The 10,351-nt window shown below is 31.1% G+C and overlaps 1 protein-coding gene across 1 annotated transcript; it reads left to right on the plus strand.

The window, feature by feature from the left end:
- Window positions 1-3,989: 3,989 nt before the first annotated feature.
- On the plus strand, window positions 3,990-9,974 carry LOC112743118 (uncharacterized). The gene is made up of 5 exons (XM_025792340.3): window positions 3,990-4,422; window positions 6,500-7,252; window positions 8,478-8,663; window positions 8,896-9,021; window positions 9,576-9,974. Exons 1-5 carry the CDS (start codon window positions 4,336-4,338, stop codon window positions 9,684-9,686), a joined length of 1,263 nt encoding a protein of 420 aa, XP_025648125.1. The 5' UTR covers window positions 3,990-4,335; the 3' UTR covers window positions 9,687-9,974.
- The last annotated feature ends 377 nt before the right edge of the window (window positions 9,975-10,351 follow it).

Below are 10,351 nucleotides of genomic sequence, written 5' to 3' on the forward strand. Positions count from 1 at the left end.
AATCAGTTATTATGTAAATACATGTATTATTAAACTTATTTATCATATATATTTCATATTTTAATATATATGTATTATATTTAAATGAATAATTTCGTGTACACTTTTTTATGTACACGTAAAAATATTGTATAGAAAACACAAATTATATTATCATTTCTATTAATTTAAGAAAAAGTATAGATAAATAATTTTTAACCAGCCAATTTTAAACAACTATAATTAATTATTATTAAATTTATATTTTTAAAAAATAAAATTTAAATAATTATTAATTAATAACAATTAATTAGTATAGAATGTAATTTAAAAATATTTGTTAACTTATTGTTGATTAGACTTTTATTAATTACTTAACTGGATTGTTAATTTAAATGCTCATTATTATTATTATTTATCAGTAATCTCAAAAGCTCAGAGACAATAAATAAAAATATATATACACTCAATAACACTCACTTATAAAAAAATGTGAATCATATTCTCATAATTTAATTAATACAATTAATTTTCTTTTATAACTATGTTATTTTATTAAATTATGCCAAAAGCCAATCCAAATTTATGTGAATCGAATTTTAAATATCTCCTTTATTATTACATTGAATAATTATACAATCTTTTTTTTAAATGAAAATCTTAAATTCTTATATCATTCAGGCTAAAATATATTTTTAAATTACCACAGCATATTTTATATTATAAAAATATTTAAGGCTAATAATTTATAATTTTTAAAGGATTAATTTAATTGATAAAATTTTTTAAAGATGACTTTAAAAAATGACTTATCTTTTAAAGACTAATTTGACTATTAATCCGATCAAATTCAAATACGATAAAATAGGGAAGAAATAATGAAATGGTAATTCTTAACAAGGATTGTAATAAAGAGAAAAAGAGTAAAAAATAAAAAATAAAAAATATAAAATATAAAATAAAAATAATGCTTATAAAAAAATATTATATCGTGAATAGGGATTTAACATTTACAAAATTGTGCTTTTTGGGATAGTGTTAAAAAATTATTTTGGAGAAAACATGAAAAGTGAACAAATTATACATTTTTTTAAGTAAAAAAAAAAAACTTAAAATAATAAGGTGGAGTAAAAGAAGAGAAACAAAAATTCATAACGTTAAAAATAATAATTTGGGTTAAGTATGATTTTGGTTTCTAACGTAGAGGTCGAAAATTGATTTCGTCCCCAACTTTTTTTTCTACAAAATAATCCCCAAAATTTCAGTTTGTTTTAAAATCGTCCTTTTTACTAATTTTATTTTTTTTACTAAATTACCCCTCATTAAAAAAATTATAAAATAAAACAAATATAAAATAAAAAAAAAAGTAAAAAAAAGGGATACAGAAAGGGGGTGGGAGAAGATAAAAAAGGGGGGGCGCTGGGAGAAGATAGGGGGCGCGAGAAAAGGGGAGAGGAAGGGGGAGAAGGGGGACCGCCATATCGCCGCCCTGCCATCCTGCCGCCCTGTCGCACCGCACCGCACCACTGCACCATCACCAGCTTCTTCTTCTTCGTCCTGCCGTCCTGCCGTCCTATCGTACTGCACCGCACCACCACCAGCTTCTTCTTCTTCTTCTGTGAATTAGATTTTTTGTGAAATTTTTAAATTTTTTATAATATTTGTTGTGGAATATTGTTGTTGCTGAAATTTGAATTTGGAATAATATTGTTGCTGCTGAATTTGTTGATTATTGTTCAAAGTGCATGTTGTTTGAATTTTCTGATGATGATGATGATGATGTCCTTGATGATAATGGTGGTGGTCAGCTTGGACTTCTGGTTGATTTTGGGGAAAGTTCTGATGAAGATGATGATGACCATGATGATACTGGTGGTGGTGGTGGTGGTGGTGGTGGTTCTGGTTGGGCATAGGCTTCTGTTCTTGTGGTGGTGGTGGTGGTTGATTTTGGGGTGAAGGGAGAAGGGTATTTTTGTCCGAAAGACAATTTTAAAACAAACTGAAACTTTGGGGACCATTTTGTAGCAAAAAAAAAGTTAGGGAAGAAATCGATTTTTGACCTCTACGTTGGGACCAAAATCATACTTAACCCTAACAATTTTTAGCCATCTCCGGCATATACATAATAAACATGGAATATATTTTTATTACTGTTACTGCAAATTATATACCCACTTGAAAATCAAGAGGGAGTGTAGCCAACAATAAGCAAACAAATATTTTTAAATTATATTCAATACTAATTAATGACATTAATTATCATTAATTAATGGTTATTTAAATTTATTTTTTTAAAAGATACAAAATTGATGATTATTAGTTGTCTCTTCTTACTCTAATTCACCTTTTACCATTTATTACGTAAACACTAATAATTTCTCTTTTCAAAAAAATTTTAAATTCTAAAAAACAAAAAGCACCAAAACATAACATAAAAAATCATCCAAATTTTAAGAAAAAAAAAACATACAAAACATAGGAAAAAGAATCATTCAAAACTAATAAAAAGAATCATCCAAATTCTAAGAAAAAAAATGTACAAAACATAGAAAAAAGAATAATTTAAAACTAATAAAAGCAAACATCCGAAATGTAAGAAAAAATAAAAAACTAGTTAATAAAATCATTCAAAACTAAAAAGGAGGAGGAGAAGAAGAGGCCCAGTGTGGCCAGCGACGACGTCTTGGACGGCGTTGTGTGGATAGTGGGGGGACTCATAGTGGCGTGTTGCGACGAGTGGAGGAGTCGCTATAGATCAGAGTAGTTGATCGCGCGTCGCGACGGATGGAGAGTCGTGGGTTGCGAGTGGCGAGCGATGGGGAGTTGCGATGAGACGCGAGGAAGGTGAAGTAAAAGCGCGATCGTGGCTGTCTTTCCTGCGCGAACGACAGATGAAATTGCGGAGAAAGATGCAAGAACAACCGGCGATGGCGCGCGAGGATGGTGCTGCGGCGACGCTAGTGGCGCGAGGACGCTACCACGACACCGTGGGGCATTGGTAAGAAGAATTATGATTTGTGGTTTTGTGTGGTGAATGGTGAGTGGAAGTGAAAATAAATTAGGGTAAGTTTTGATTCAAAAATGTCATTAATATCAATTAATCAAATTTTAAATTTAAAAAAATAATTTAAAATTAATCATTATTAATTGAGTTGTTCAATTCTTTGCTGCAGGTGAACACTTAACTCCCTATACTTTTTCATACGAAAATAAACGAATGATGGTTTTAAAAGGAAAATAAAATATTATTAATACGAATTAAATAATATTGATCCATTAATCTTCAAGGTAATTGTGGTGCTAATATTCATCCAATTCATGAAAATTAATCTTATGTATGCGCGCGAGGTATATGTATAATAATGTAAAGGAAAAGTATATGGAACCAACTAATAATCAGCCAAGAATGGAACAACATAATTAATTATAATTAGGTTTATTAATTTATAATTTAATTTGTTTGTTAAATTATTGTTGACCACATTCAAAACATGAGGAAAGATACGATAGTGTTAGGAGAGAATCATAGAACAGATGCTTTGATCATTCATTAGTTGGTTTCATATAATTAATTGTTTTATTAATGTGTAACACATAAAACATAGAAATCATATCTAAAACCATCCAATTTACAAGAAAAAAAACATCCGTGTGCCTATCAGTAGCAACATTCGGTTAAAATCACCAGTGCCTCTAGTTTATCAGTTGGCTGATTCTTCTTGGCTTATATAGAATTAGTTCCTAGTATTGTTGTAACGTAAATGATATAAATAAAGTCAAAACTAAAAACTCTTGACAGTTTTAGGGTGAAATTTCTTGTCTCTCAAACATTTCTGACTGATTATATAAATATGTGTTGAAAAATTGAAGTGATGAGCATGGCATCCACTTCACAAGGCTCATGGCCCAACGCAAGTGTCGCGTTGACGCCCGCGAGAGTCAGGCTTGACGCCTTTTACCCACAACCCCATTTCCCTATATATGCACATTAACTAATTTTTCAAGTCTTTGACACCCTCATACTCCCCATCTTCTTAGCTAACTACTCTCTCCCCATCATATTCCCTCTCTCTTCTCTCTCTTTGTGCATACAACTTTCTTTGTCTCTTTTGTCTTAAAATTTTGTACATATATTATGGAGTGTTGTTGTTGTGCCTTGTTTTTAGTCACGCACATCTGTGGGACAACACAGAATTATATGTAATATTTTTCACACTCCCACAAGTGTATATGTATTAGATTTTACATACATATATACATATAATCATAGTTTTCAATTTTTAATTTTCTGTTTACGTACGTGCCTTGTTCATTGCCTCCTCCTCCTTTAATTTCTTTCCAAGAGGGATCATCATCATGTTGCAAGATGTTATTCACCCGCCACCACCGCCACTGTCGTCGTTGCCATCGCCAGCCCAACCTCCAACTGAGCAAATCTCCATTGTAATAATCTCATCAAAACAGTATTTTTGTTATTATATATATAGTAGCAAATACGTTGGTGCATGTTTGGAGCTTCATTAACCTTAGATAATGGGTTTTTGCATGTGAGTGATATTAGTGCATGAACTTGATAATAAGGTTTTCTTTTCCCTCTTTTTTTTAAAATTTTTTCTTTAATACTATTATTCAGGTCAGTTTTTTCTCATGTTTTAGAAAGCAATTAAATTTGTATTAATTCTTATGGTGCAATTCATTGCCTGACTTTAATTCATTTCTCCCGGAAAAGCTCTAGTCCACTTCAATTTTCTCATATGCATGAACCATGAATGATGAATATGGTTTATTTTTGTGTTTGTGTTTGTTACATGTCTTCATCTTAATTTGCCTTTGAGAAGTCTGAAAAATATTTCCCCTTAAAGGTGATAGCCAGAAGGAAATAAAAAAAAAAAAATAAAGAGGGGGGGGGGGGGGGGGGGGCGGAGGAGAGAAAAATTAAGCTGAAGAAATTGAACACTCAAATTCTTTTTCCAATAAGGCCATTCCCACAAAATTGTTAATTATAGGACAACAAGCGTTTTATTTCTTTTCCCTCTATTTATATACATGGTTGGTGTGAGCATATATAATGTTAATTGACTAGGCACTAAGAACGAATCAAAGACTCCGTGAGAATTAGGCTTTGCTCTTTATTTGATATTATCCAATCTAGCACAACACACAAAGTCATTTTTCTTAAGGGGCAACATCGTAAAAGTGATGCATGTACATATATGTAAGAGTTTCCGTGCATAACCACTACATAGATTTCAAGTTCTTATGGAATATTTATACCTTTTTGTGCATATGCTTGTTGTGTAAGATATTTGCTAATTCTTGATGTTCTTAGTTAGATAGGTTAAGAAGGAGAGAACAGAAAAAGGGGGGAGGGGGCTTGATTAATTAAATGACAAAAATTCATCAAATGGATACATATATAGCATTAAAGGGCCCCCTTTATGAATTTAATAATCTCCAATTTACTATATATAAAAAAAAGAAAGAAAAAAGTTACTCTTTTATCTTTTATTTTGAAATTTTGATACAAAAGATATTTTAGAAGAGTGAGTAATAACATAGCGTGAGACTGTGAGAGGACTTTGTTTTCAAGTTCATGAGAACTGTTATTTTGATGATAAGTATAGCTTGGATAATATTTAAAAAGTGTTATTAAAATTAAAATTAAAATTTTCATATTTTTATAATACTTTTTATTTTTATTTTTAAAATTAAAACATTATTTCAAATATTAAAATTATTATTTTAATTTTAACAATATTTTTAAATATTGATAAAGTTGTATAACTATCGTAGCAGCACCATAATAGTAGCCATTCCATACACCTTCTTCTTCTTCTTCTTCTTCTTCTTATTATTATTATTATTATTATTATTATTATTATTATTATTATTATTATTATTATTATTATAGTTCCGTACTTACATGTCTCCATCTCTTTTAACAATATAAAGTATAAACTCAAAAAAGCAAAACTAATTTGGAGAATTTTCTTATCTGTCTCTATTACTAAATATGGCCAAAAATTGACTAGACTATGCAACCAACTTAGAATTATATGTAGAATTTCCCCCCATTGGTATTTTGTACATTGAATTCGTTTCGTTTTTCTCATAGACAAAGATGGCAGATACTGTTCTATTAATTGGGCATAAGTCCATAACGTTTTTCATTTTAGAACTCCAACCACTTGATGAAGACATATACATAGAGAATAATATTATTATTATTAACTTCAAAAGTTTCAAACTGTGAATTTTCTTTTTTCTTTTCTTTCTCTCTCTGTTCTGTTCTGAAGTGATCAGATCAGACTCATGTCTATCAACAAAAAGAGGAATAGGATTCAGATTTCAAAGTTCAAATCCCCCCGTAGTGAATGAAAACTACAGAGAATCACGTTTCTTGTTTTCATCTTATAAAGAAGAACTGGTTCTTCACATTAATTATTCTGAGTACTATTTGCATAGCATTTTATTTCTTCTAGCGATGTTGTTCACATTGCTTCTATGTAACACACTGCAGGAGGAGATTTCAAGCCCAATCAACGCCCGAATCTTCGAACTCTGCGATGACGAGTTGTTCCCGGAGGCGGGTCTTCAGAGCTCTGAGGTTACCTCAACCTCAAACTGTTGCTTTGAAGAGGCACAATACAAGACCAATACAGTCACCACACCAACTAGTACAACACAAGATATAACTGCCTCGGCAGCGGCCGTTGCGGCCAATAACAATAACAACAAACCACCGGACAGCTGTAACAACCTTTCGGTTATCTTTGACTCCCAAGAAGACCTTGACAATGACATCTCTGCTTCCATAGACTTCTCTTCTTCTCCAGCCGCAGCTTTTCCAGTTCCATCTCTTCTCCCAAATATCACAACTCAGCCGGAACAATTTGACTTCTCCTCGCCTTCGGTTCTCAAGGGTCTCCCTCATCAGTATCCAACTGACACTGCTACTACTGTTGTTGTTCCACCACTTATGGGGAATCCATTAGTATCTTCTGTTTTCGAAGATGAATGCATGTCTTCAATGGCTTCTTATGTTCCTATTAACTCTTCTTCCGCACCTTCTTGCTCTTATCTCAGCCCTGCTGGCTTAGGAGTGTTCATGCCTCCTCTTACTACCGCCTTATCTGCTGATTCTGCCTTGTTTGGTGGCAACATTCTACTCGGTTCGGAACTTCAAGCTCAAGAAATCGATTACCAGGGAGAAAATGGTGGAATATTTTGTACAGATTCAATTCAGAGGGTGTTTAATCCACCAGATCTTCAGGTATGTGAGAAGAATTTTTCATACTACATTAGTTCAGTTATCCTTAATTTCTTTATTCAAGAAAAACTAAACTTGGTATTTTTTGCATGGAAAATCTTGTCACTTCTCACTTGACATGTTTAACCAGGCTTGAAGTTTTTAAACCATGCAAGTGATAAATGACGAATTCAATCAATTTTTATTTACCAAACAAATTCGTCTCTGTATTGAACGTAGTGTAAATATTAGTTCAAAAATGTGGTTCGTATACTAAAGCAAGTCACTAAAATCATCTACTAATGTATTTATGTATAAATATATATAGTCTAATTTATTTTTAATGTATTTTTATATTTCAATATGTATTTTTTATTGATGACCGACTTAATTACTGATTTTATACACATAACATAGTAGATATTAGTCCCTTATGTATATGCACAAAATTCACTTTAAATCTTTAAAAAATAGATAAAATATCTTTTTTATTTTAAAATTTATCAAAAATTTTAAAAAAATTGTATACATAGCAAGTAGGTTGTCTTAGATGATAAGATATATATTTGATGCAAATAAAAATTTTTGGGACAAAATTAAAATAATTTAAAATTTAAAAATATTTTTAAAATTTTGAACAAATTTTATGGATAAAAAATATATTTTATTGTTAAACAATTACGTTGTCTCATGATTTGTGTGATAAGAAATTAAGCATCCTAAAAAATTGTGACCGACAAGATTGTTAAAAAAAAAAAAAAACGAAACAAAAGAAAAACCGGAAGTGATGTGGCCAAAGAAATTTGTGGATGTCATAATAAAGCTTACTTAGTTGCGAGAGTGGAAGGAGTAGTTAAGATATCAATCGCTTCAGAAACTCGCTTGTATTCTAAGGGAATCACCACTTTCTGCTCAAAAGTGAAAAAAGCATAAAAAAAAAAAAAAAAACAAACAGAATCATCATTAATGAGACCCTCTTTTCATGGGTTGGATAACAGTTAATAACAATTTTGTAATGTATGCGCCAGCATATTTTCTCTATGTATTTAGATCATAGTTGCTTTTCGTTGCGAAACCAGTACGCAGTACACGACATGTAAAATATGTTATATGGAAATATACTTATAAATATTCTGGTATATAGATGAATTTTGAACTAGTTTGGGGTATGTCATGCAATCAGTGAATTCATGTAACTATGATATTTTGGATAATGGATTAATCTTCGGTTTGTAATTTTCTGTCCCAGACACTTAGTAGTGAGAGTCAGCAACTTGTACCTGGTTCTGGAGGCTCTGCCACTTTGGCACCAGAAATCTCAAACTTGGAGGACTCTACCTTAAAAGTTGGTAAACTTTCTGTTGAGCAAAGGAAGGAAAAGATTCATAGATACATGAAGAAGAGAAATGAAAGAAATTTCAGCAAGAAAATCAAGGTACTATATCAAGCCACAAATCAGAAATATTAACAAATAAAAGTTCTGATAAATCTCGTTTTTTTTTTTTTTTCAAACAAAGCCTTTGATTTCAATATATTTTTCATTTTTCGCATTAAAAAAATTAAGCATGGATTCCAATATATTTTATTTGTTATCGTTTTATGTGTTCCCATTTATTTTCTAAAGTTCGATTGATACCAAATTAGTGATCATTCTGGAAAATATGCAGTATGCATGCCGCAAAACTCTGGCTGATAGCCGACCCCGAGTTCGAGGAAGGTTTGCAAAGAATGATGACTTCGGAGAGAACCATAGACCAGCTTGTAGCAATCATGAAGAAGATGATGAAGAAGAAGTAAGACTCCTAATAAAGCCGTCTTCAATTATTTAACGGGTTCAAAGTTAAAATAATCACCAAAAAACATGCATCTTCAATTTGGTCTTAAAAGGAATTTATACGATTCAAATTACTCCATAAAATTTCAATGATGAATCAAATATGATGATGTGTCATAAAATAATTTATGGTAGTCATTATTTAACCGATAGAATAAATAGTTTGATTCACTGTTGAATTTTTCAAGGATTAAGTTGAGGTATATCAGTATATGATGATGATCTTTAGAGTTTAGACAACTAAATTGACACACACCGAGGTCCTCTTAATTTGCTATCTAGTCTCTGAAGTTTCCAAGTTATATTTAGAGATCTAAGGAATTAGTATTGACAATATTGTAATACCTGTGGATGGTAAAAGAATAAAAGTTCCATGTACAGAGTCTTAAGAGAGAAGATAAAACAAAAAAAGGAAAAGAAAAATTCCCTATCACTTTTACCTTTTCAATTATTTGATGGCATAATTATATTCCCTAATCCTAATATATACTCTTTCCGTGTTTGTACTTGCAGATAGTTGTGAAGGAAGATGATGGTTTGGTCGATTCCTCAGATATCTTTGCACATATAAGTGGTGTGAACTCCTTCAAGTGCAACTATTCTTCCATCCAATCCTGGATTTAATTTGAAAAATCATGTTTAGTAATTTCATTTTTAGTATAACGATATTAATATATTTATTATACGTAGCTTCTATAGATTTTTGCAGGGCCCTTTATCCATCCTTTGTTTGATGGCTACAGGAATCTGAAATAATTGGGGTCAAAATAATATATACCAATAAGTGAGTGAGTCAGGAATATAAGAGTGTACACATTTTTGCATATACTATATATCTTTTTTCGTTTCTTTTTTATTACCTTGTAACTTCTAGAATATATAATATATTGTACATTAACCCGTTAAAAGAAACTTCCAGTTTTCCCTCAAAACTGGTGCATCTTATTCATGTAAGTTTCTTAGATTATAAATCATATTACAGGTTCTAAATTTGTTTACATTGAATTCCATACCTGGCCTCTGAAGCAAAGGAACGAAGCGCAATATTTACCTGGTTTACATTGAAAGAGAATGGAGTGGATATAGAAACTAGGGTAGGATAATTAGGAATTTAATTTAGGAGAATTTTACCAACAAAAAAAATCGAGAGAAAAAAGATGAAAGAAAACAGAGAATAAATCTATCTATACTTACTGTTCCAAGAGTTATTTGAAATTGAGTTGTTTTTGGGCTTGGACATGAGGTCTAGACTCCCTTTTGGACAGCATTTGACTTCTATTAGTATAGAG

This window comes from Arachis hypogaea, chromosome 2, assembly GCF_003086295.3.
Source record: "Arachis hypogaea cultivar Tifrunner chromosome 2, arahy.Tifrunner.gnm2.J5K5, whole genome shotgun sequence".
Taxonomy (NCBI): Eukaryota; Viridiplantae; Streptophyta; class Magnoliopsida; order Fabales; family Fabaceae; genus Arachis; species Arachis hypogaea.

Bases quoted from the DNA above. Each gene is read 5' to 3' on its own strand.
- LOC112743118 (XM_025792340.3), top strand. From the start codon at position 4,336: ATGTTGCAAGATGTTATTCACCCGCCACCACCGCCACTGTCGTCGTTG. The intron at 7,253-8,477 runs GTATGTGAGAAG...TTTCTGTCCCAG, and splicing joins TTAATCCACCAGATCTTCAG to ACACTTAGTAGTGAGAGTCA. The intron at 9,022-9,575 runs GTAAGACTCCTA...TTGTACTTGCAG, and splicing joins AAGAAGATGATGAAGAAGAA to ATAGTTGTGAAGGAAGATGA.